The sequence below is a fragment of the Drosophila montana genome, unplaced genomic scaffold (assembly GCF_035044405.1).
Source record: "Drosophila montana isolate Dmon_TW-CO22-7 unplaced genomic scaffold, ASM3504440v1 contig_2178_1, whole genome shotgun sequence".
Classification (NCBI taxonomy): Eukaryota; Metazoa; Arthropoda; class Insecta; order Diptera; family Drosophilidae; genus Drosophila; species Drosophila montana.
Genome location: NW_026997075.1, coordinates 3,039,754 through 3,063,452, shown reverse-complemented (window position 1 = coordinate 3,063,452; position 23,699 = coordinate 3,039,754). Strand labels below are relative to the sequence as shown.

Below are 23,699 nucleotides of genomic sequence, written 5' to 3'. Positions count from 1 at the left end.
TCCGCTGTCCGCCAGCTGTCCGCGAATGTTTGCTACCAAATAAAAATCACGCAATGCTAGCGGCAACAACAGCAACAGCAACGACAGCAGCAGCAGCAGCAGCAACGACAGCAGCAGCAGCCGCCACAGCAGCAACATGTCGCGCTGCTGGCAACATTTTTTTTTTCCTTGTTGTTGTTTTTTGCAGCTGAGCACAAAATCAACAGCCAGATCGTGCGTTTGATCAAATTAAACGATAACAATTTGTCTCCGAAGTGTTTCAATTTGAACGTTCAAGCGACAACAACAACAACAACAGCAGCAGCAGCGATGACAGCAGCAGCAGCATGTTGCTGGCGTGTTGCTGCTGTGGCCAGCGCAGCAACCTTCTCGCATAAGTCAACTTTTAAGGTAAAGTTGACACACACACGCACAGCGAGAGAGAGAAAGAGAGAGAGAGAGAGAGAGAGGGGGAGGGAGCAACATGGCGTAAGCATTGTGCGTTGCAGTTGTCGTAATTCCCATAATAAAATCGCCCCCGTCTTGAATTACAATTAGTCTCTGGGCAAGGGCACAATTGGACGCAGAGACTCGGACGCGGACGCAGAGACTCGGACGCGGATTCGGACTCGGACTCGGACTCGGTCTGGCAATTGGACAACAGGCTCTGGGGCTCTTAACTGTCGGCCACTTGGCAGTATCTTCTCCAGTATTGTTGCTCTCTTGGGCAGCTTTTTGTTGCCGCATATTCTTTGAATGCTTACCCTTTTTTTTGTTTTTTTTTTTTTTGTTCTTCTCGGCCTCTACTTATTTATGCTGTCTTTTTTATATATTTTTATTTATTTTGTTGTACCTTTTCTTTATTCGCCTTAACTATTAGTTTGGTATTTTGTGCGTTAAGTTGGTATTTATTGCTTTCAGTGATGTCGGAATGTGCTGGGCCAACTGTCATGTGATGAGTAGCTGCTGCCGCTGCTGCTAATCATTTCACAACAACAACGACAGCATTAATAACGCAACAACAGCAATGGGAACCAGACAACGCCTGGCAATGCGTTTAGAATCATTAAATTGGCCTTGGATCGATCAGTGGCAACAATTGAGCAATCGCCTCCAATTCTTTTCGGCCTGCTGCTGAGCGCTTCGCTCACAAATTGTTTGGCAGCATTTTTTTTATGTGCTCAAGCTTTCGATATCAAATCAGTTCGGCAACATACTATATGGAGAATCTCTTTGCATCAATTAAATGGAACGATATTTGATATTTTTTCAAAAATTTTAAAACGATTTTTAACTATTTTAACAATTCATTGATTGCCAAGCACAATTAGTCAAGTATTTGCAGTATATAATATAGTATCAAATTAAGCAAGGGTCTTATCTATGCCTGTAAAAAGAGAATAAAAGAGCATTCTTGTGGAAGAAGGCTAAAACCAAAGGTAACACCAAGCAATTAGAGCTGGATTATTAACTTAGATATTTGCAACACAGCGATATGTGAGTGTCCGGGTGCGAGTCCCCGGCTAGTGTATGGATATGGAAATAGAATATTCTTGTGGAAGAAGGATATATCAATTAAAAAACAATTCACAATTAGGACAAGGTTGCATTTAATCCTTAGCTAGTGTATAAATAAAATATTACAAGGGGAGAAGCACATATGCATCAAGCAATTAGAAGTTGTTTGTATATCATATAGAGCTGGATTATGCCTAAAACTTAGATGTTTGCAACTAGACATGAAGGAATACTCGCAAAATCCAGACTAATGTGAATATCCGGGTTCGAATCCCCGACTAAGTGTATAAATGTGAACATAAAATATTCATGTGAAAGAAGCCTATATCCACCAGGCAAACGAGAACTAGCTTATATTTAAAAATGACATTCGGGCAAATTTGAATTCAATTCAATGTTTAACTAACAGTCCCGAGTGCCTGTTGCCACTGGACGTTCAGATGGATATGGAGAAAATTGAATTCGACCTAGCAGCAGTAGGCAGTCGGATATATGTAAAGCGGATAGTTAAAGAAAAGCGTGCTATATAATTTAAATTTAATAAGCCTTTACATAAAAAGCAATCAAGCATTTCGTCTCGTTATGAACATAGTACTAAAAATAATCATTAAGAGCCAGAACTTGATTAATTTCTGCTCAACAAATTGAATCTGCAGATTAGATAGAGACCGTTCATATATATATATATACATATATATTTTTATATATATGTATATGCTAGTTCGTCCAAGAAATGGGTGTGTATATGTGCTTTGCATCTGCTGTGGATGCTAAAAATAAGCTCGTGGCCGTGCCACATGTGTCTACATGTCCAGCTATATGTGGGGGCACACATAGACTATGGTTAGGTACCGACATAAAAACAAGAACACATATATAAATACATATATATATATATATACAGAGGGAGAGAGAGAGAGGAAGGGAGAGAGATGCTACATATAATAACATGACTAAGCAAACAAATTGGCAGGCAGTTCCGAATTAACCAAAATCTCTGGCATAATGCACTTCAGAATGATCTGCTTTGATATATTTTGTTGCCACTTTCCGACATCAAGAATACACTAATAGACATGTTTTACTTTTTGGGGGAATACATATTTGTTGCGAGTTACGGCCCCTTCAGTGCCATAAATCTTTCTACACGGAGCCGTACTCCAGCGCAGGGCAGCGATAAAATATGGAATTTGTCGGTATAATATACAAATTACGATACGAAGTTGTTGCATCTGGTAAAAGAAATATTTGTACCTAAATATTGTTATTGTAAATAAAGGATATAGAAAATATGAAATGGCTTTCAGCTAAGACAATACTTTATCCATACACTAGCATGGTATTCGAACCAGCATCTTTCATCTATAGAATATATAACTATTAAATGGCCTTCGGCTAAGACAATACTTAATCCATACACTAGCGTGGGATTCGAACCAGCATCTTTCTTTTTTAAATAAATACAGGATATGGGATATAGAATATAGAACTATCAAATGGCCTTCGGCTAACACAATACTTAATCCATACACTGGCAAGGGATTTGAACCAGCATCTTTCTTTTTTAAATATTATTATTGTATATATAGGATATAGGATATAGAATATAAAACTATCAAATGGCCTTCGGCTAAGACACTACTTTTTCCATACACTAGCATGGGATTAGAACCAGCATCTTCCTTTTTTCAGTTGCCTGGACAACACATCAATAGTTACTTTTTATATAATCTACCATCTATTTCCTCTCTCAAATACTATGGCAAAATGTTCATATTTTAAGTTCGATTTCCATAGTTTTGAAACTTAACAGAATTCGTATTGTTCTTTTCTTTCAGGTCAATCAAAACTTCTGAGAGACTTTTTTCTAAACTTAAAGCTTAAGAACTGCCAAAAATTAAATCAAAATAAAATCAGGGTCGTTGAATTTGCATGAAAGTGAAATGAAATTAATCTAAGGAATCCCCTCAATGTAGTGTATGCCATTAAATCTGACACCAAGGCTTTGTCCTTGTGCCCGGTGCATACGTGTTATGTCTGCCTGTCAGTTATTTATTTTCGCTTGAGAGTATTTTTTTTTGTTTTTTAGCTTTTTGCTTGTGTAATTTTCGCGTTTAAAGGGATTCCCTGGTCGGCGTACACAGGGCTCAGGTTACTTTAAAGTGCATATCACACGAGCTGGAGGTAATTTGGACTGGCCTGGTCTAATTCTGGGCGACCCACTTACTTGTGCGACACGGCGATATCTCGTGGAACTGCTTGAAGTTGTGCGAGGTGAAGCAGGTGCCGACCGGATCATAGCGCAGCGCCCTCGATGGCGTCATCGTGTGGAAGACATAGCGCGGCGCGCAGGCCTGAAAAAGCAAAAAAAACAAAACAATGAGGAATGAAAAAGTAAAACAAGACAATGAAAAGACAAACACACACACAAAAACAACTTGAGAATTATTTAGCTTTTGTGGGCAGCAGCAAATGCCACGATGTGAAGTTGTGAAAATGCGAAACAATGGCAACAGCATCAAGCAGATCATGAAATGCTGCACACCAAAAATGGCCAAAGCGAATTACGAGTTGAGACGAGACGAGAACGGAGCGGTTCGGTGCGGTGCGGTGCGGTACGGTGCGGTACGGTACGGTTGATCTTATGCCATAGTACGGTACGGTGCGACCCTGGAGCTGCATCTCCATCTCCATTGGCTTGTCTGTCTGTCCGTCTGACTGTCTGTCTGTCCGCCTGCCTCTTAGTCTGTCTCTGTTTGCCTGTCGGTATATATGTATGTACATATAGTTTTATAATGTATAAATGGCTGGCAGTTGGACATAAAACACGCACGCTGCCGGCGCTGCTCGCAGAGACACTGGCAATACTTGGGCCTATGGCCCATGCCAAATATGGCTGGCATGCAGTTGGCCCGGCCCGGCCCGGCCCGGCCCGGTTCGGTTCGGACTGGCATTGTTTGATGCTCAGCTCTGTGGCACATATGCCTGCAATTACTTTTACAAATTTATACATATTGTGCCTTTTATGGCATTGCCAGTGGCAGGATCGCAAAGCCAGCAGCTCTATTGACTTGCTCCTGCTCGCTAGCCACGCCACGCCACGCCACGGCACGGCGCTTCACTTCACTCCTCGCCACAAAATGCTATGCCCCGCACAGCTCTGCCTCTGACGTAAACTCAAAAATGACGCGCGATCGCCAAAAATGCATGCTGATCACATCATCGCAGCTCCAAGTCTGGCGCTGCTGCCACGCCCAGCTCATTCAAATACCCATTGAATCGGAAATCTATGCTCTCGCATTATGCAAGCGACGACGCCAAATCACAGTCCCAGCCGCAATACCAGGGACGCATACATGCCACAACATTTACAAATATTTATGCCAGGCATTTATGGAATACATTTCGAATATATTTTCTTACGATTTCCTAGACCTCATCCTAACCAATTTTTATTCATCTGTCACCAATCTTTAATTACTTTCAATCATAATAAACCTTTTATTCGAATAAAACCCAAGCTGAGCAAAAGAAAACTTTTCCTTTCTATAAGGAAAAAATTCGTATTTTTCTATGTATCTCTATAGAGACTATACTAATATTATTTATTTCTGCTGAAATTACAAATAGCATACGGATTGTGGCAACAACTTCTATAAGCAAAGATTTTTACAATAGTAAAAAAAAAATCCAGGAATTTCTGATCTACATTTGCTTTTTGCAGAAAGTATGCTTTTTTTGTATATGAAATATGAAATCTTCTTAAAATTTCACAATCACATCACAAACTAACCTATTCGATATTTACATTTATATGGCCCATTGCTGCTGAATGTCCAGCCCTGCTACATATTTGCATAGTCGCATTCATATCGCTGTTTGGAGCACCTGAGGTGCACTCAGTGCAGCCATAAAATCAAGAAAAAATAAAGACAATCGTCTGGCCGCAGGCCCAGGTCCCAGGAACAATTCAATTGAATTCATAATGTGCAACAGCAACTTCATCGGAGCTGGCCCCGTTGACCAGGGCCCACCGCGCGGCCAATAAGTTAATAGCATTTTCCTATTAAAAACTTTATTATCAGCGCCGCATTTAGTAAAGGAAAAAAAGCCATGAGACTTGACTGAGTTTTGAGTTGCTGCCGGTTGCCAGTTGACTTCGCGGTAAGATAGTTAGATATGCAAATGGGGCTTGGAGCTGAATGCGCGGCCTGGCTGCTGAGCCCAAAACGACCCCAAACAAAAATCTCTGCTCCACACTGAGACATTGGGACAAAAGTATTCCAGACATGCTTGATTGAGTTAGCGTATGTTTTTTACTGAGCTTTTGCTTAATTTGTACATTTGAACTAACTCTTGGTATTTATTTAACAGTTTTTAAGAGATAATTGAAAGGAATCTATTGGAAGTTTAAGCTCAAAAAAAGATTGACTGTACTTATTCAAAACAATTAAATATGCTCAAGGCTCGAATCTAGCTAACAGACAAATTTATGAATACCGCACGTTGGGCGCCATTCTCTTCAAAGCGTATTCTTGACCTGGGGTAGTCTAGATAGTGTTAGTTCTTTACAAAACAACTTGTTCAGCTAAAGTTTATTTTTTATTATGAAAGGAAAATTATATATCGAAACTTTTAAGCTAATATCTGTCTTGAATGAAAGCCACATGAGAGATAAGCAGCTTTTTGTCAAAATAATGATAATTTAAGCAGTCAGAACGAGCTTAAGAATTATTGGCTTTGTCAATGCAACAAAGTATGCTCAAGGGTTAAATCTAACTATAGAAGCAAAAAATCATATACCCACGTTGGGCGCCATTTTAATGTAGACATGTTCTGCACTTTGGTGTAATAGTTGGCATTAATTTTGTGCAAAGCCAAAGCAAATTGAAATTTAATTTCCATCTTTCAGACTAACATCTAACCTGAATGAAAGCCTTATGAGAGCCAAGCAAAGCTCGAACTTGGAATTGTTCAACTTAGTCAATTCACTAAAATATGTTCGGGGCTCAAGTTCAACTATTTGAGGCATAGCCAAATACGTTTGGTTGATATTTCGTGCTTTCAAACTTACATTGAATGGTTTTCATATAACGATTATTATTTTTTATTTTTTTGTGCTGCATCTTAGCCTGCTTTGTGGTTTATTGTCCATGTTGGGCACAGAGCACATACCAAAATGCCAGCGATAAATTTTTGAGACATTAAACTGCACTTTTGCAGACGGCCAGAGAACGTTGCGATCTTGCCCCGAACAGCAACAGCAACAACAGCAACCACAAAAGTCAAAAGTCAACACGCTTGACATGGTCGACATGCAGACGTTATCATTGCGAATGCAAAATTTTTCGCAAGGATCGCAAAAGATCGGATACCCGAGGCACCCGAGGCCTGCGGCTGCCCATGTGGCTGGGCCATATTTGAGTTGAGTTCAATAGCGCTGGCAATTTCACAGATCGTGTCGATGATCATGTCGCAATCGCAACAACAAACAAAAATGAAACGAGACCGCACGACATGCGGCACATGCCCCAAACGTCGGCGGGGGCCGGGGGGGCAACATGGCCACAGTCCATTCGTGCAACGTACAACGTACCACGTACCACTCCCAAACAACACCATCCAATCGCCAATTGTCGATCGGGTTCACTCTGATGTCACCTTGCATCCCATTTAGCACTGAGATGCCTTCATTCATCAACAATCCGCACAAGAGACTTGTTGATTCTTCTGGCCAGGTTGGCATCTAAGAGATACAATTTGAGGCATTCATTAAGTGCGAGAAATATCTGACTAAGCAATATATTTTAAATATCACTGAAAATCTAAGCATAATAAATTTCCCAACTGCTTTTCTGCTAACTACACAGTCTTATAGTTCGGAAGTTATGTTGACATGAAGAGAATAGATCTATTTTATTTTTATTTAAATATATTTTATTCACAATAACATCATATGTTTGAACTAAAACAAACGACTTCTGTCTCTCAATCTATCTCCGTTTTGAATATATTTAGATAAAACTTGGATAAGATTTTCAGATTCCCAAATCATGTATAGATGATATAGGGATAATATGGAGGATAAAGGATTACATTAACTACAATTTAAATCGATAATCAGATATCATAGATAAATATATGTTTGTTATTTGTTTTGAAGATTCGGAATGCAATTTTGGGAGTTCATATATAGAATATATAGATCCGAGAGAGAAAATTATTCATGTTAAAATCTGGGCGGCAGATTGATCTGGAATCAAATCGGTCCGATTATATAGTATAAAAATTTATATTAAACTATGAACCAAACCTTAAGCCAAAGCAGCCCAACCGCAGTTCAAACCAGAACATATATTTCTTCGAAAATGGATTGAAAAGTTTTTGAAGTAGTTTCAGCACCAAAGGATAGTATAAATAACTTTAGTCCCAACACACATTTGGGAAATTGGGAGATTGGGAGACAATTTTAGTTAAAGATCCAATTTAGCACGCATATTGTATATGAAATTATTTATGGCTTGCAGAATTGAAAATACAAAGTTGAATTGTTTTATTAAGACTTTGAAATGTGAAAAGTCAAGGTTTGAATCAAAATATCAAACAGGCTGCTGGTTCGAACCGCGAATCGAATAAGAGCAACATATTTTTTCGGGCCTCGTTTCAAACAACTTCGGATGTGCTGATTCTTCCATAAGACTCAGTTGTTGTTGTTGTAGTTGTTGTAGTTGTTGTTGTTGCTGCTGTTATCAGCTGACTATGATGATGTAGCTCAAGCCGCAAGTTGCGCACTTGGCGCAAACATAAATCGATGGCCTGTTAATGGGCATTTGAAGGCCAGGTCAGCGCTGGGTGCGCACGTGGCGGAAGTGACCTGGACATGGATGGCCAACAAAGGCAACTGCAACAACAACAGCAACAACAACAATGGCCGCAATAACTGTAACAATGGGCTCCGCAGCTGGCCATCAATGTTAACGGCTCGTTTGCTTGCCAAATCAAATGGGCCAAATCAAAGTTAATTGAGAACTAAAGTGAAAATCAAATGTTGCCGTTGGACGCTTCGCTCTTGGCCAGTCGCCCGGCTGGGTGGGTGTTGCTCCGGCTGGCTATGCCATCGGCCTGTGGCCAGCGCCAGCGCCAACGCCAACGCAATTAACCAAAGTTGCGACTGGGGCGCACCTTAAACAGCGCACGCTTTATATTGCTGGTGTCTCCGTGAGAGTGTGTGTGTGTGTGTGTGTGTGTGTGTGTGTGCGTGTGTGTTTGTGTGTGTGGTTTACTTGACGCAATCCAAGAAACGACCACGTTGACTGCGACCACAAAGATGACAACAACAACAAAAGAAAACACATCGAAATCAAATCAAAACGCATTCAGAATTTCGCTACGACGCTGTGTTTGTTGTTGTATCTATGACCGACTATGAGCTACCCTAATCTTAAAATCTTTTTATTATTATTATAATTATATTTAATTTTTTTATTATTAAGGAAAATGCAAGGAATTTAATAAAGTAAACAAAAGTCAAAATAAAAACTTGAAACTAACATTTTAAACACTTTTTTCTTATATATTGAAAACACGACAATAGCTGATATCAACTTGAATGAAATATTAATATATATTTTATTGGAATGATAAAAATAAGAAATCAACCCTTTATAAGAATATAATTCTCCGTCTGAACTCTCGAATTCGGCAATAAACTCAAGATTGAACCTATAATTTTGTTAGAAACAAAAAGTCGCTCATACAAGAAACCAATTTCGAACCAGATCCGATCTAGCTTCGGACACGTACTGCCATAGCATATGCCAAATATTATGAGATTTTTGTTGCACTTTTTTGTATTGTTGATCAAGAAATACTTTAGAGGGTCGACAGATTCTTGTCTTTTTTCGATTACAGGGTGTAAACGTATAAAAAGCTATAGCAGCCATGGACACAAGCAGATATCTAGATATATAGATAGACAAACACACAAACACACACACACACACGCACACACACAGCAAGTATAACGGCATTGCACACCCACCGCCAGCTGACATCAAAAGCGAAACTCTGCTGCGGCATTGTAATAAAAAATGTCATTTCGAATTTTTCTTTCAAGCTCAAAGTTTCAATTTCATTGGCCCAATCCCCCCAACCCATGGACATTATTGACGCCCACCTGTTTATTTTTTGTTTTTGTTTTTTCTGATGGCATCTCCTGGCCGGTTGCGCTTGCACTTTCAACGTGCCCCTGGGATGTTGCTCAATAAGAGCCCGGCGGGCATTTAACGAGCTATCGCGTTCTCCGATGATGCCATCAATGCGCATTAAAATCAAACAATCAGACAAGCGACCACCAAAGGGCCAGCCGAAGGCAGCCGTTGGTGGCGAGAATTCAGTCAGTGGGTCAGTTGACCAAGTGGAGCTCGCAGCAAATGAGTCTCGTTTAATACCCACATTAACTGCGGTGATCAAAAAATGCAATTTGAATGCGCTTTGATGGTCATTTGTATGGAACTAGCACCATCAAATAATTACTAAATTAAACTCTTACTCAGATGATAAAACAACCATAAACAAGTTTAGACAAAACTAACATACATTAACAGCTTGTCTTTAACAGTATTAGGTAAGCAGCAATAGGTTTACAGGTATAGAAATATGAAATTGCTGCTGAGTTTGAACCAGCGATGTGCCGCTTGTTAGTTCGACGCAGAGAAACCTAAGTCAAGCTGGCTTGTGGCTTATATGGATTGTTGTAGATATTATTACACACTTTCCGACCAAAAGGAAACTTTGTAAAAATTGTTATAGGATGAACTCCTTTATGTCCTTAGTATATATACTAATTGTGAATGCAGCTATGGCGCTTTTCTCATGACACAAGTAATTTGCAAGACTTTTGGAACCCATTTGTGAAGTACTCACCACAACCAAGTCGCTGTCCCGTCCGGTCGCCACGGTGGCTCCAAGCCATTGATATGACTTGCGATCGATGACCTCGCCCATTGTATTCCGATTGTTACCTAGTTGGGGAAGACGTGCAATTAGATATAAGTATGTATATTTTTGTGGATCGCATAAACATAAAATAAATGTGTGCTTTAAATTTCTAAGAGTCTCACATTAAATTGAAAAAGAGACGCAAAAAAGCAAGCGAAAGTGGATAAAAAAGTGGACGGAAACGAAATATTTGCTGAAATTAATACAGATGTCTTTTAAAGTCGGACCAAAGGCGAGCGGTGCAGGGGCACAAGGAAAGAAAAAGAAAAAATATCAAAAAAAAAAAAAAAATAAGAAAAACAAAAGCAAACTAATTAAGTTGCTCTAAACAAGGCACTTGGCAAATAACGGCATAATGGCCACTTCCGTTAATGTTTGGCAATGATTTATTACGGTACAACATTCTGAGGGCCTCAATATAACTGAGGGTTGTGCTGTTATTGTAAGAAAATACCGTTTGGTGCTCGGCTCTACACCGAAAACAGTTGCTCACGGGGTGCGTACTGTACACGTTGGGCGCTGATTGAAGTACTTACATAATTTGATTGAATGACGTATGCATAAATGATTGAGGAATAATGTGTGTGCGAGACTGGGAATGATTGGAGAATAATGTGTGTGCGAGACTGGGGATTAAGTAAGCACTGATGATTGAATGTATCTTCAAAATAATGATTGATAACAATTGATTTATTGATACTCGTCAAGATAATAACTGTCCACTATGCAATTATATTCGATTATAGTTGTAAAAGTTTCAACTTAATTTGATTGACGTATGCAGAATTCGAAAGCATGGTTAAGCAATTTACAAAAATATGACATATGGAATTAAAAAATATGCGAATACAAATTAGCTTACTATTCAGACAAATTTAAAAGGCGATGATACATTATAAAACTTAAAAGGAAGGATATCATCAGCACGCCGAAGATTTAATTCCTTTGTAAGCAATTGCCTTCCGGTTTTGCAGATATGTATGATTTTGCCAAGCAAAAACTAATTTTTCGACCGATTCTTCCTATAATGCTATATAATATGATATGCGATATTGATAGGATTTGGCTCATATGTAAGCAGCATAGTTTAACAAATTAATGCCGGGTTTGGTTAAGATATCGTAATATACAAAAATGTTTTCCATGCAAGGAACTACTTTTCGATCGATAGTTCCTATGGCAACTATATGATGTAGAGTTCCTATTTTGAAAAGATTTGCATATATGAAGAGAACGTAGTGGAACTTATAAATGCCGAGTTTGGTCAAGTTGTCTTGATTAAAGTTTATCATAAAGGAATCTACTTTTCGATCGATCGTTCCTATTGCAAGTTCATGATATAGTGCTTCGACTTTTATAAGATTTTGGCGGACAGGCGGACAGAAGGGCATGGCTATATCAATGCGACTGTTGATGCTGGATCTAGAATATATATGCTTTATGGAATCAGAGATGTCTCTTGCTTTCATGACAAAACTATAAAACCCGCTACAAGGGCATAATGATGCTTCCAACAATTAAATTGGAAATGTAAAATTAAGAATTTGCAGAATGAAATGTGGACGATTGGAATATAAACATCTATATATTTTATGTATGTGTATAATGAATGTGCTACTTGAAAAGCCGAAACAAATTGTTTTCAATCATAACGTCTTGTGCTCATGATAAGTGCGAATTTAAGCAGAAATATTTCGTTAAATATTATATATGCGCAAAATTTCTTCGAGTTGATGAATATTTACATATGCATATAGAGATGAGTAATCTTTTTGTTTTGTTTATTTTTGCCATGAATCAGATACATTTCGTTTGAATATATAGGATTGACTAATTTTAGCTAGTTCATGAATGAACAAACCAACCTGCGAGCTGAATGAAGCACCTGTTGACTCCTTTTTGCATTTTTTTGGTGTGTTTTTGATATTTATTTGTTTTTTTACGCAAGCATACGATATAAAAGTAAGGGACGAGCATTAAAACATTTTGTTGATAAAGGCTTGGCACTAGGCTTAAGTGTAGTATTACGAAAGCTAACCCGCACTTGGCCAGACCAATTTATGCATCTCACGCTGGGCTAGCCCATCCTCGCCAGTCCCCAGATTCCTTCCGTCCATCATTTTATTTTTGAGGTGTTGGCAGCAACATGAAAGTGCATTTAAAGGCTGCTGGCTCAGCTGGTCGGCGAATTGACAGGTAACTACAGGTATCAGCTACCAATATACCCATCTACAGTCAAACTTAGCCATAACGAAAGTCGCAGTGGGAAAAGTTTCTCAATTTTTTATATCAAATGTAAACTTTTGTGCAAAAAAATGTTTCTCTCTATAAATTTTTCTAAACGAAACTCTTTTAAGTCTACAGTTAAACTTCCATGTAACGAACGACCCTGAAATCGAGGCTGCAAAGCGGGTTTGAACCGAACTGGTTCGAACCCGAAATTCGAATTTACTTTTTCATCAAGAAGCTAACCTTAAATCAATTGAGTTGCACCAAAAACAAACGAACTGAACGATAATTGTATTTAAACATTGGTTACAGTTCAAAACTTTTGAGAGTCCCAATCATATGTGTTATATGCCAATTTTGGGCTAAAGTTCAAATGTAGCCCGCATTTTGTATATGAAAATATATATGAACTGCTATATTTTCAGTTCAACGGGCAATTTTAAATGAAAAATTGAAATGTTTCATTAGAGATATTATAAAATTTAGTATAACACCAAAGTTTCTGTGTGTTGGATATGAAAAGCCAGATTGGCGAAACGAAGTAATAACTGAGAATTTTCTTTGTTTTGGATTTGCAGCCCTGTCTCTAATTAATGTTTTCTAGTTCCTAATCGATCTTAACTTAACTAAGACGGTTCACGAATTTAACTTCAATGTATTATTTTTTTTCTTTTTATATTCCCGAAAAATTGATACCACAAGTTTGTAGTTCTGGATTTCCTTTAGATTGTTGATCTCTTCAAAGTATCTTTTTATGTTCAATTTATGTTATATATGCTCTATAGTAAATCGATGCTGTTGAAGTTCGTTATGGAGAAGCTTGTCTGTTCTATTAAAAGGCGCGCCCATATGGACTCAACACCACACCGCACCACACTCCACTTCGAGTGGACTTCACTGCACATCGTCATCGTCGACAAAGCGAATAATTTTTATTTGCGCATCCGTTGCTGCCAAACGCGATGTAGCTTGTGGGTGGATTGTGCGTGGCGGGGGCTGACTGACGGGCGGACGGTCGGACGGACGAACGGACGGTCGGGCGGTCGGGCGGGCAAGTGCGGGGTGGACCTTGAAAATGGGCGTCTCTGTTTATTTTAGAGGCCGCCTGTTTATCATTTCCGTTTGCGCTTAAGGAAGTGACTGCCCGGTGAAATGGCAAACTTCTAAAAATAATAATAAACTGCAGCCGTGCGCAATTTTTGCAGTTAATTTTTCCACTTCTTTTCTTATTTATGCTGTTTAGCATTTTCGCATTCTCGCATTTTGCATACTAAAAACGCTGCGCATGCGTGTGAGCCATAAATAACTAATTGCATTTGGCGCTGTTGTCGCTGGCGCCAATACAAAGAGACTGGAAGACTGGGTGACTGGCAGACTGGGAGACACGGAGAATTGGAGACTAGGAGACGCTGAGTGCCAGGTGCGGGGCAATAGAGACTTCGGCTCTGAACTGGCGCCGGGCCCAGTCACAGGCCCAGTCACAGTCCCAGTCCCAAGCCCAACCGACTGACTGACTGGACGGGCAATCTCTTCTTCACACCCAGATCGAATGCTTAAGGTTGACTTATGCCATCAACTACTTACCTTTGGAATCGAATGTTACCAACTGGCAGTCATCATCGTTCATCGTGCATTTGAATACGGCGCCAGCCTCCACCACGCGCTCCTGATACGTGGATGTATCGAACTTGGGTGCGCCCACAACCAAACTGCAAATAAAAATGTATAAATTATTAAGTTAATGCATGTAAATGGTTGGCAATTAACATTAGCTGCATTCTCCCAAATGCAAATTTATTGAATAAACAGCAGCAGAGTATTATCAACGACAATATAAATCATATGTTGAGTTTTTTTTAACCAACCAAAATCAAAAACAAAAATATTAAATTATTTACATTAATTAAATCCAGCAACATCCATATAAAGTTTATAGAAAAATTATGGCCAAGGTATATTATATTAAGAAAACTTCTTTTAGATTAAGTTATTTTCTCGGAAAACTAAAAGTATTAAGATTTATTCTTTCAAAATGAAAATGTAAAGTAACCTAAGTAGTTTGATAAATCCAAAATTCCTACAGAGCTGCGCCTCTTCTTGCCTCTGCCCCACACGCTAAAAAATGCAATCGTGAACTGTTTCGGTGCTTATAGTCCGATCGTTATGGAATTTGCAGGGCTTTAACAATTAACGATAAAATCGAGATTTCAAAATCGATACTTTTGAATAGAGATATCGTAATTTGCAGAATGTTATCGTTAGAATAATAAGATTGTTAAAATACAAGAATGTATATTTCATATTTCAAGACTCTAGCACAATATTGAGAGATTATCGCGTTCTTCCAAACGGGCAAACAATTCGTCATCCTGATTAAGAATAGATAGATATATATATGTTATGGGTTTAGTTTGCACATAAATGGTATACCCTTTTTATTTACTCAATTTTTTTTTTAAATTCTATATTCAAAGGAAGTTTTGTTTTAAGCGGCTTTAACTTTCTATCTATAAATGTATTTATCTAAATCTTACTAACAGTATTATGTAGGAATATGATTTATCTTTGAGCATAACCCTTCAATCAGTCATTCTTAACACCAGATACTATATACCTATCATATTAATTCTTATATCTCGATATGATGTTTCACAACATGCACATACTCAATATGGTTGCCCTTTTCCAAGTCTCGCGATCAGCTCAAATATTTTCGGCTCTGTGCGATATAAAGATCAAAGCGACTGACCTATTGCAACAGTTGAATGCCTCAATCGGAACCCATTCGCAGACCTTATTCGCTTTGCACTCACTTTGATTGAGAGCCACATTATTCATTCATCGAGTCTGCCGTTTTTATGTTGCACGCATCTGTGCAGATTTTACTTTAGTCAAACGTCAAATTGTTGCATGTGGGCTGCGGAGGCGGGGCGCAGGGGCAGGGGCTGTGGCAGCGGCAGCAGCAGGGCCGTTTTTAATCAACTCTCAAGTGTTTGATTTGCCTTTGCCGACCGCCAGTTGCTCATTGCTTAAATTTATTTTCAGTTTTATTATTTTCAATTTTAATGAAGGCCCATTTACTGCACCCCAGCAGCCGGCACCGACCTGCCCTGCCCTTGCCCGGCCCTGGCCTGGCCTGGCCTGGCCACAGGCCCTTCAATGAGTTTCGCCGCGCTTCCGCCATGAATGCTAATGACAGCTGTCAATGTGCGTGCCATGATGTACTACTACATTTATCCGCTGCAAAGGGAGTACTCCTTCTCAGCGAGGGTGCCACACAACGCTTCTGATGACAATGGCCAATGCCGCATTGCCGCAACCACCTTTGCCACAATCAACCAAAGACCGAGGGAGACGGCGACGACGACGACGACGACGTCGACGACCAAGACCAGCATTGTAAATTCGATTCAATTGATGCAGCATCTACATTCATCATCTACTTTAGTTAGATTCTCTATTTTTCTTTATATTCAAAATTTATATGTTTTTTCTTATTGATAAATCATATTTCGTGAATTTTCAATAGATTTTTTACTGCAAAAATATTTAGAGCTCCATCCGGAATTCCATTATACTATATATTCGTTAAATAAATATATTTTCCCTTTTTTGTGTGAATAAAAAATCGATTATAATTTTTAATTATAATTATTATTATTATTATTATAATTTCCAGACATCACGTTTCCACCCATTTTCCATTTAAAACTAGCTTAAGGCCCCAATCTCAAGTTTTATTTTACAAAGATTTCTGAAAATGAATTTGAAATTGATTGCAAAAGAAATGCGCAAATTTGTATTAGACCATGCAAACACATATTCCATATTTTATAGCCTTGAAAGTGAGCTTGAAACAGAGCCGACTTTAACAAAACTATCTAAAGAACTAAACAGATCTTTAAAAATGAGTTTTAAGCCAAACGGTTCGATATGAAAATATTTTTATACAAAAGCATTCCACGAACTTGAGGGTGGATTTCGCAAAAAGTAAGTGTTATGGTCTGGGCTGTTCGTTGATCACAAATCAATAAAACAGGTCAAATAGTTTTAAATACTCCGATTAACAGTATTTGAAACCTTTAAGAGTTTTGATCTCTAGTACCCTTTAAAAACTAAACCGATTTACACGCTTGTAAGCTAACTTTTTATTGATATGCTGTCAATCGAATTTCGGAAACTACTCCGGTCCAAGGTCCATTGAATGTTAATTCGCAAAGTAGTATTTAAATTTTGGATCTTATCACGCAATCAAAATAAAAACCACCAGCGTTACGAGTACTATCTGCCTCTTTGTACGATCTGTTGCTGTAAAAAGCTGACATCATGGCAATCTATTGAATCAGCATTTGATCATTCTTGTCGTTTATAATTAATAGCGATTTATGGCACACAACGAGGCGCCAAGAGCGAACAGGTTTAATTAACTTCCCCCTCCCCATTTCGCTCATGCTGACCCAATATAAATTTCAATTCCCTTTTCCATTTCGTTCCATGTATAAATGAATAGCTCAAAATTGCCACCATATTGCATATAACTCGTAAATATGATTCATATTGAGTGCGTCATTTGAACGAAAGTTAGAATCGAAGTTCCAAAAATGTATATGTATGTATGTGTGTGCTTATTAATCATTCAAATAATTTTGGCACATTCTAAATTTCATGCTTGCAATATTCAAACAGAATAAATAATGCATAATTCAACAGATGGTACAAAGTAAGCTTGGATATGTAGCTGAAATTTAAGAAAAAAAATAAGACCAACAAGTCTCATTTGACTGTCGCCTTTCTACGAGATTCTCACGATTATAAGTTGTGTTTCTAGGTTCTAATTTTTGTTTAAATTATTCGAATTAGAAAAAGACAACGGAAAATAGCAATAGTATACCAATTTTAAATAGAGATCAAATAGCTCGGAACATCTGAATGGAAAATTAAAATATTTTATCTAAGTAACTCAAATATCAATTATTAAGACAAAGAGGGGATAAAAAGGTTTTGCATATCGGAAAAAACGAACAACTAAAGCATACATATGTGAGCGTATATACTAGATTGGATCGAAGAGGCATTACTCATATTAAGCATTAACTATAAATACACATTATCTGCAACAATATATAAGTGATTGTAAAATAAAGTGTTGTAAAATACTGCAATACGATCGTTTATAGTACTTGGGGAACGTGGCTGGCGTAATTTTCGAATTGAGCCGCACGCGTCAATGTTGTCTGTGTGTGTGTGTATGTTTGTGTGTTTGTGTGCAATGAACCAAAACCATAAACATACAAACACACACATGCACAAATCACACACACAGATGAACCCACAATGGGCCTTATAGAGCAGAGTGCACAAAAGTAATCAAAATCAATGCGCTTCAATTAAAAATGGGCAGCACAAAAAGAAAAAACTAAAAAAATATATAAGTATAAAAAGAACGAATAAAAAGCCTCATCATGAATAAAGAACAAAACGTTGAATAAAGAAGCAGGCGCCAAAAAAAAAGCAACAACAAAATAACAAAAGTTAAAAAAACGCGCGTGTCTGGAAATTTGTTTCAATTGTTTTTGGGACTTGGGCAATGTCTCAATTAAAAACAAAAATGGCCAAAATGCCAGAAATGGGCCGCAAGGCCGTGCGCATGGAAATCGAAGCGTGAAAATGCATTCCAAATCGAACAATTTTCCGCACACATGGCTGACCACCACATGCAATACATATATATTTAGGGGAAATTTAAGACGAAGCCATAAGGAAAACCAATTTAACTGGAACTGCAAAGGAGTCGAGTAAAAGAGAGAGAGAGAGAGAGAGAGAGAGAAAATCTTCGCCCTGTCTTTGAGTCGCATCGCGCATTGAATTTCAAATCGTCATCGATCGGTGTTTTTGCTGCTCGTCGCGTGCAGCAATAAAAATTATGTTAAAAATAAACTTATTTTTCGAAAATGTGTACCTTCCACCGTCCACGTCTTTGACTCTCCGACTCTGACTCCGACTCCGACTCCGACTCTGACTTCGACAGACGCTGGAGGGGCAAACACATGCACAACATCCGCTGCAGCAGGACAGCACGGGCCTCACAATGGCATGAGCCGAACAACAGTGAATACCCCTAGCGCGTGTGGGTGCGCTGCGTGTGAAGCTGCGCATGCTTCCTGCCTGTGACACGCCGACTCTCTGCCTCTGTCCCGCCTGCGCCGCCTGCGCCGACTTCTCTGCCTGTCACGCAAAATGTATGAATAAACAGTGATTGCCAACTGTATGCGTATACGAACGAGACTTGGTACATCTACTGATCAGCGGGCATCTACTTGGACGAACTTATCTTATTAATATGCCTGATCCAAGGTTTTTGTCGTTCATTATGACTCATTAAGCTTTAACTAAACACCCAAGGTATTCCTAATAGATTATTGATTCATCAAGTATGAATCATACGATTAGTGCATGTATAACCCAATTCCTATTAATATAATTATTATATTGATGGCAGTTTAATCATTTTATATGACTTATTGGTTGGCAGAGATCAGCATATTGATAATTTGTATTATTATAACCTTATCTATAAGACATTTCGCTTAGTAGTTATAAATATATTGTGGTCACACAATATTCATTTATAAATTTTGTAACAGAAAAACCTAACATTCGCATCTTAAATAAATTATATACATACAGATGAAACATAATCGAGTTATGCCCAAAATATAAGTAAAAGTATATTTATAAATTATGTATACAAAATATTTAAGAACTTATGTAGTTATTTACTTAAGATAAGTGTTATCCATAGCTAAATGGATAAAACATAAGAAAAATTCTTGAGATGAATACAAAAGCGATCACGTAAGCTGCCTGCTGCATAAATAGCCTATCTTTGGAATCTTTTACTATCTCAAGCAGGTTGCCAACCACAATCTCATGCAGCATGCTTATCAGTAGACTTAAGTAGACGTTCACATTTGGCACGCACTGTATAATGCACAGCCCAAATACGAGCACATACATACATACATAAATGAATACAAGAAAGGGCTACATTTAATTTACCAAAATCGCTAAGTCATTCTGAAGTCAGTCCAAAGAGTGAGAGTAGTGAGAGGGTCCCGTTGCCGATGTCGAGGGATTTTATTTCTCTATTTTTGTTATTTTATTATTGTTGTTGCTGTTGTTGTTGTTGCGAGGGCAGAAACGCGAGGGCGTTTCGGCGCTAAACATGTGCGCGCCTCATTTCTCAGCTCTCACGCTGCGGACTGCGAGAGACAGACAGAGAGAGAGAGAGAGAGAGATAGAAACAGAGGCAGAGAAATTCCGGCTGGGAAATAAAAGTAACTGTTCACACGTGACGACGCGCTGCGCCGGCGCTCAAAAGTGCGACCCTCGGCGCTCCGTTGTGTGTGTGCGTGTGTGTGAGTGTGTTTTCCCAACACCTTTTTTACACACTGACACTTCCGTACAAATGGGACTGGGACACAGGATACGGCTCTGGCCAAATAGCGCTGCGGTCTATTCCTATCTATAAGTCTTTGCCAGCCCACATCGTTTTGATCCGATCTTTATCTTTATGGCAACCACTCGACTCCGCAATCAAGCGGCAATCAATTAAATGCCAGAGAGATCGACCAGGCAACCAGACGGAGCTCAGCCAGACAGCCGGCAATTTAGCGACTGGCCAACTGCCAGCCAAATGCCAAAGTGTACAAAAGTACAGTAAATATTTGAAATCAATTACATTTCATTGTCTACTGCTACTGCTACTGCTGCTGCTGCTGCTGCTGCTGTTTGCAATTTCATAACCACAACAAAGCGACGACCGACAGCGGCAGCTGTCTAATGCAATCGGGAGTCTGTTTATAGGACAAAGACAGAGACGGAGAACATGAGGCGCCTCCAACTGAAAAAAAAAATTAATGCAGCTAAAATTGATGCAACCCAAAAGCAAGCGAATTCGCCATAGATCTTTAGATTATGCAGTGAATTTGCTCGCTCAGCATTTTCAAGCAATTCGAATTGAAGAAAATTCACCAAGTGGAATAATAACTCTTCGGATCTAGTTTTAGGACTTGCATAATTATAAGGCCAACGAATTGTTATTATCCAGCTTTTCTTTGGGTTAACTTTTAACTACAATCTGTTCCATTTTATCCAACTATTCCCATTCTGCGTCTGTTAATTTGCCAAATTTCACTTATTTTCCACCAGTAGATGTAGATTATTAGTCAAATAAATATCTTTATAATTACTTTTGTTGAGCTTTGAAAATAATCTTTAAACCACTTGGCAACAACTGAAAACTTTGGTCCTATAGGCCATAAACGGTGATTGGATTAGCTTAAAAAGTTTTCCCGCCATATTCCGCCTTTGTGGGTGGAATTAATTTATGATTAAATAACCACTTGGCCACAGTTTAAAGCTTTGGTCTCATTATATTCCTATTTTTCGCCTTTGTGGGTGGTATTAATCAAATTAGTCTTTATCAAAAAAAAAATTAAGTGTACAGCACCTAAAGGGAAATATCTTCTCTTGCCTAAAGAATTATTCATGTGTATTTGTGAATATCTTGCATATCTAATCTGTAGCTGACGAGAATATTTATGAAGATATGTATTGAATAAACAGTAAGTCGAGGGAAATTTAAACTAGATCAGAGATAGGCAAAACTTTAGTTAGAGCTCTTTAAGTACAAAACGGTTCTTTCAACACACCCTATATGCATTGGGGTACTAACCCAGTTTTGGCACCGGCTGCGGCTATGCGAACAGCAATGTGAACGAGGCCAGGCTAATGAGCCAACTGCCTGAATGCCTGTGTATAAGGAAACCTGCGCATCTCAACTGGCTGGCAGCCACCTGCCGATGCGGCGATCCTAACGGTTGACCGCCTGATGATGACTTATTTGGCCAATTGGGTGAAGCGGACGGCCAACCTTGTGCCAAACACTTGACCGTAAATAGCACACGCACAGCTCTAACTGTGTCAGCTACAGATACAGATACAGATACAGATACAGATACAGATACAGATACAGATACAGATACAGATACAGATATAGATGCAGAGATTCAGAGATACATTTGCTGTTGCTCTGTTACTGGATATGTGTGTGGATTAATTGCCGCCGACAACGCTTCAGGGCAAACCACATTGGCCAATGGCTTGCCTTATTAACAATAACCACAACTTGTTACAGACAAAACCACGATGACTCCCCCCGCCTCCTCACTCCAGCCCCACAATCCTGCCCCTGAAGCTGTTTACAGCCTCCGGCTTTGTTTGCGCGCATTTAACACACAATTATATTGTGAAGCAGCAGATGGAGTCAGGTAATTTTCAGCTTTAAGTGCACTTCAGTTTTGACGGTGCGTGGGACGTGGAACGTGGAACGCGGGACATAGCGGGGGCAGAAGCAGTCACTCTGTATGCCCTTTGACGCTGAGTATCACTCAACAAACACAGCCCTGAGCTCGGGCAAACATGTGTATGTGTTAATCATTAGACAAGCCCAAAGCAGAATTAGCTTCATTGGCTCTCTGATTGTTATAGTTCTAGAGGAAATGCTCTTTGCTTTAGGAAAATGTCATTATACACAACTCGGAATCTAAATGGACTAGTAGCTAAGGGATAATTGCATGAATGCCAAAAATTTCACTTATTTTTCACACTTGTAGGTGGAAATCTTAAAAATGCTTAAAAATGCTCAGTTGCCGTGTTCCAATTCTGTCCCTATTAGTCTCTACTTTTCGTTAAACGTTTAGAATTTATCTTTCACTTGAATAGTTCCAATTCCAATAAAAAACTTTCTTAGAGAAATTAGCTAATAATTTTATCGCTGAGTAATAGTACTTAGAAAATGTTTGAGTTGTTAGCCCGGATGCTGTTAGCGCACGCGCTTAGATGAAGAGCTCGAAATAGGATCGATTCTTCTTCTACCTATTACTTTTATTATTATTCTTATTGTTATTATTGATATCATTATTATTATAATTTTTTTTATTATTATTATTATTTTTTTATTATTATTATTATTATTATTATTATTATTATTATTATTATTATTATTATTATTATTATTATTAATATCATTATCATTATCATTATCATTATCATTATCATTATCATTATCATTATCATTATCATTATCATTATCATTATTATTATCATTGTTATTATCATTATCATTATCTTTAGCATTAGTATTAGCATTAGCAGTAGCATAATCATTAGCATTAGCATTAGCATTAGCATTAGCATTAGCATAAGCATTAGCATTCTCATTATTATTTTTATATTTATTATTACTTTTTACCGATAATACATATTGCTTATAGGGTATCTGCGCTGCGATGCGCATGTTGCAATTGCAACCTGACACAGCAGCGCGGCAGTAGACACTCGCACTCTTGGTCCAATCTGTATCTGTATCTTGGCCCATATCTGTATCTGTATCTGTTACTCTATCTGTATATGGAAGCTTGGAGGCCTTCCAATTTTAACGCTGCATTTAAATAACGCATTGCCTGGCTTTACTGTTCTTCCACTCGCTTTTGTTTTTTTGTTTTTGTTTTTGTGTGTGTGGATCTGTGTAAAAGCATTGGCGTTAAATGCACTTAACCCACTATTGTCCAACATTTTCATTTTTCTTGGGTGCACACTGAAATATTTACATATTTTGGGTGCTTTTCGGTATTACTTTTACCATGGAATTTATTCTGATTTTTTGATAAATTGTATAAGGTAATGATAAAATATCACTTGATAGACACCTGATATCATTATCCATTATTGTTATAACATTATTTATATATCACTTTCAATAATTTCTAAAATTTGTATTTCCTTTTTTAGCTCTTCGAGGCTAGGAAATACCCAATGTTTATATCTTGGTATCGTCAAATCTATACAAAAAATGAGCCCTACTTAAGTGTTTAAATAGTATATAAATAATACTTATTTTATAATAAGCC

The 23,699-nt window shown here is 38.3% G+C and overlaps 1 protein-coding gene across 2 annotated transcripts in view; it reads right to left on the bottom strand.

Annotated features, from left to right (window-relative positions):
* if (inflated) overlaps nucleotides 1–23,699 on the bottom strand; it is a 42,049-nt gene that overhangs the window by 9,362 nt on the left and 8,988 nt on the right. For both annotated transcript variants that reach the window (XM_064680846.1, XM_064680847.1), the window contains exons 3-5: nucleotides 14,311–14,435; nucleotides 10,423–10,520; nucleotides 3,725–3,851 (exon numbers count right to left, since the gene is read on the bottom strand). In XM_064680846.1, the coding sequence (XP_064536916.1) occupies nucleotides 3,725–3,851; nucleotides 10,423–10,520; nucleotides 14,311–14,435 (350 nt within the window). The remainder of the gene's footprint in view (nucleotides 1–3,724; nucleotides 3,852–10,422; nucleotides 10,521–14,310; nucleotides 14,436–23,699) is intronic.